This window comes from Danio aesculapii, chromosome 6 (assembly GCF_903798145.1).
Source record: "Danio aesculapii chromosome 6, fDanAes4.1, whole genome shotgun sequence".
Lineage (NCBI taxonomy): Eukaryota > Metazoa > Chordata > Actinopteri > Cypriniformes > Danionidae > Danio > Danio aesculapii.
Genome location: NC_079440.1, coordinates 21,673,321 through 21,677,537, shown reverse-complemented (window position 1 = coordinate 21,677,537; position 4,217 = coordinate 21,673,321). Strand labels below are relative to the sequence as shown.

General features: G+C 36.1%; 1 protein-coding gene across 1 annotated transcript in view; it reads left to right on the top strand.

Moving 5' to 3' along the window:
• Window positions 1-2,852: 2,852 nt before the first annotated feature.
• The window catches only part of ten1 (TEN1 subunit of CST complex), a 10,986-nt gene continuing 9,621 nt past the window's right edge, over window positions 2,853-4,217 (top strand). Inside the window, exon 1 of the mRNA XM_056459028.1 lies at window positions 2,853-2,979. Coding sequence (XP_056315003.1) covers window positions 2,897-2,979 — 83 coding nt within the window. The 5' untranslated portion in view covers window positions 2,853-2,896. The remainder of the gene's footprint in view (window positions 2,980-4,217) is intronic.

Sequence of the window (4,217 nt, the reverse complement as noted above, 5' to 3'; positions counted from 1 at the left end):
ATGTTTCCCAGTGATTGGTTGCGGCTGGGAAAACCATCTGCTGTGTAAACATATGCTGGATAAGTTGGCGTTTCATTCCGCTGTGGCGACCCCAGATTAACAAAGAGACTAAGCTGAAAAGAAAATTAATAAATTAATGTTTCTTGCTGAAGCTGTTTCCAGGAGCAATTGCATAAAATTGACCACTGACTCGGTGTAACTGTAGAGACAGGATTCGAAACATTTCGAAACTCCGACACAATAGGTGCGTTTGACTTCATGATTGAAATCTGTCTTTAAGCGGTGCATGCTGGTTAGAAATTTGTCTGGATTGAATGCTGGCGCCGACAGCACGTAACTGTCACATGTGGCATCAAAGTACTACGACAGCGCTCTGAGATCAGACGATTTATTCAGCCGGTCAGATTGATTGAGCATTTGAAGAGCGACTGCAGGAGCTGCGATGACGACACCAATATTACATGATTGGCTGAGTTCATTCTCTATACAATCTCTATATTGTACACATCATGCTTATTAAAACCATAGACTGTAAATATATGGACATAGTATCCGTGACGTCCACCCATAGGTTTCTGAACACTGCAAAAGAAGCTACAAGTAGGCGCGGCCAACCGTCGCCATTTTGTTCGCGCGTCATCGCACCCACGGCGGGATAACCAAACAAGGGCAAAGAGTCGGAGAGTGAGCGGAGCTACAGACACCTGCTGGCACTTTGCTTAGACCTGGCAGACAGACTTTACTTGGGAGAAACGCTTGATACTCTATTACCTGCAACTCGTTTGTGTTCTGACCACATGTGCTTGGCTGTACACTATATCAATAAAGTGTTTAGACTTTCAAAAACACTGTTGTAATACATTGAGCCACTAAACATTGTTCTTTTGACGTTTTTCTACAGGAGGAAAACGCGAATTACTTCAACACTTCAAATATAGTGTGTGTTAGTAAATGCAAGACTATTGATGAATTCCAGCATAAAACGCTTCAGATGACTGTTCTAGAGCCTACAGCTAATCAATCTGTCATATTCTGGAGTGCTTTATGGGTCTAAAGAAAAATATTAATGATAATGATCTTAAATAAAACAAATACATTTATAGAGATGGTATACAAATATATAACTTTACTCACATGGGAAACGGAGGCCATGTGAATTGTTTGTGAGCACAATTAAGTGACTAAGCACATCATCTGATAATTGTAAAAAATAAGTCCAAGAGGCAACGACTGTGTAAAGGCACATAAAACACACATAAATATGATGAATATGCCGAGATCAGTGGCAAATCTGCCGATTCAGCTGAGGTGAAGTGACGGCGATGAGCGAGACCTAGCTGTCACTCAAGTGGCCACGCCCTTAATTATGCAAACTTAATATAACCTAATATAAAGGAAATGGATGAGTTATAAAAAAATTCACCCCCCCTCACAGTTGTCATGGAGGGTAATAATAGCTATATGACCAAAATCGTTCTTTGTACCAGGCTGTAAACACCTTTTTTTCTGCTGTAAAAGTTGGCAATTCTAAAAGTGGGCTCAATTGCACTTTGCTCTATTATGGAGCCAGGACTAGCGGAATTTTGATGAATTGCAGTTTCAGTTACTTCCGTATTGGCTTCCCAAGGGAGAGACGGGAGGTTGCTGCTTGATATAAACACTACAAAATATTTTAACTGCAGTATCATATTTGTTAAATAATTTGTTCATAATGGCTAGTTGTTTGCACAGGTTTATTTGGCCTTTTTATACAGACTAAATCTATTCAACTCCATAACGATTTAAATGATTATTTTGGTAAAAAAAATAATATTAACTCAAAATAATCATACAGACTTGTATTAAATAATTATCATCATTAAAAAATGCATTGATGTACCTTGCACTTTCTGGGAAATTTCTACTAAGTGTAACTCATTATTTTGGTCCTTTTGTCCATCCTTTTGATTAAAGTGCTTTTTTCAAAAATACTTTCATGTTTATATAATCCTAATTATTGCTTAAGACTTAACCAAAACACAACCTTTTTTTTCTCTCTTATATATATATATATATTATATATATAGATTATATATATATATATATATATATATATATATATATATATACACACACACACCAAAAATAAATGTAAAGCCTGTTCGGCATACTCAAACAAGCACTGGAACAGTATTGACATACCAACTTCTAATAGCCTAAAGACTGATGTTCAACTCCTAGAATTTGTGCTTATTGTTTTGTTTTTAATAGGCCTATTCGTGGATATTCATTTCCTTTTTAATGTGCCCTCTCGCTTTCCCTTATTTCTCATACATTTGAAATATGCTACTTAAATTTAGTTCATAATTCCCTTATTGTTTAAAAATGAACTATAGTTTGTAGAGACTGTATTCTGCTTTATTTGTTGCTGTAAATCTTTTGTTGTTATTGCAATAATAAATAAATAAATAATAAATGATCATGCCATGTGATCGGTCATCATGACTGCCGCAACTTTGACCCCGAAGTGTCCGGCTTGACTGCTCCGTTTTCAACTCCGCCCCCGCCTGCGCTCGGCTAATCTCGTTGATCGCCGGCTGCAGCCGTGCTTCATGTCGAACGCACTGCTTCGACTGGTTCAGTGTTTCATGAAGCCTTGCCTCTGCCCATCACTATTATATGTCCGTGTGCATACTCCCCATTCAAATAATTTTTGCGATCTTGCCAACACTCCTAACCAGCAGGTCGTGGTAATGCACCTGAAGTTTTATGCCAACCGCCATTAAATATACAAGAATAAGAACTGCTTATTCTACTCCAATTCAGTAGGTGTCGGTGTCGGCATATGCACATTTAAGTTGGTTTGCCCAACCGCCAGAAGAAGATATGCTTTTCTTTTGATTTTACCACTTGGAAAATGTTACCTCTTCCGGCCGTCTATCACTTTCCTTGTGAGGTCAGCACATTAAAAGATGGAGCGTCAGTTCGAACATTTGGCAGGTCGGTCCAATTCAGTTTTCAAAGTTGTTGTAGGTTCAATTTAATCACAATCACGTTATAACTTTAATTCAACGGTCTAAGCACAGCTTCATTATTATTGTGTAAATATAGATTTTGCATTCAGGTACATGTCTAAATGTTCCGTTGTAAAACTGATAACATTATGTTTTGCTGTTTAAAAAATATGTTCAAAAGGCAATTTTAGGGAAACAAATTGAATGACATTGATTGTGTTACCCACAATTTAAAATTCAGTTATCATTTCTCATGCTTGACTTCCATAATAGAAAAAAAACCCCATATAATATGAAAGTCAATGCTGACAGGTTTCCCACTTTCTTCAAAATATCTTTTGTGATCAACAGAACATATCTCGGCATTTGGACAATTATTTGGACCCAATAGTGACATAAAACAAACTTTTTTTCATTAATATAGCTGCCTTTTGGAAAACACAGTACAGTGAAAATAAAAACAAAACAAACAAGGTCCACTTCACTGGAATTTAGTATTAGCTAGACATATAATCTTTTGGAACAAAACGAGGTGTCAAAGCCTGCATTTACAGTTTTTCTCAGTCGCTTTGGTGCATTTTTCACAACACTATATTTGCACAACAGTTCATCCATAGTATCATAGTAGCAGTTTCTCATTACTTCCAAAAAATTGCAAATGCTTTTTGACATGCATCATTGGTTTCATACAACTCTCTGCTGTTTTATAACGTTATCATTTGTTTGTCAGTCAGTCAAAATTAACTAAACTTGTGAATGCTGAATAGTCATTCCATATAAAACTAATAGTCCTTTTATCATAACTTGAGTCATTACATACAAAAATGTTGAACTAGTTGTCAAAAACTGTCAAGAAATTTTTATGAAAAAATTAAATCTTTTTTCATGAATGATTTACAGACCTATCTATGTTGTAGGTTCAGTTCCAATATGCACTGCAATATTGTTTACAGTGGTGGCACAGCTCTACCCAAAGGAAATTTTTGTTTGTTGTAAATAAGAGTGTATTTATTCTTTTGCACAATGCTGGGAATAAATTAGAATTGTAAGAGAGCATTTGCAGAAAAAATGTAAAACATAACATATTCAGTGTCTTGTACTCAGATACCTCACTAAATGCAGTGATGTCCAACTCTATTGTAGTTTTCAAATGGCTGTGCAAATAGTATACAGTGCTGTCTTGAACATTTTAGGAAGTGTCACCAAAATCTGACTTTTTTGCAT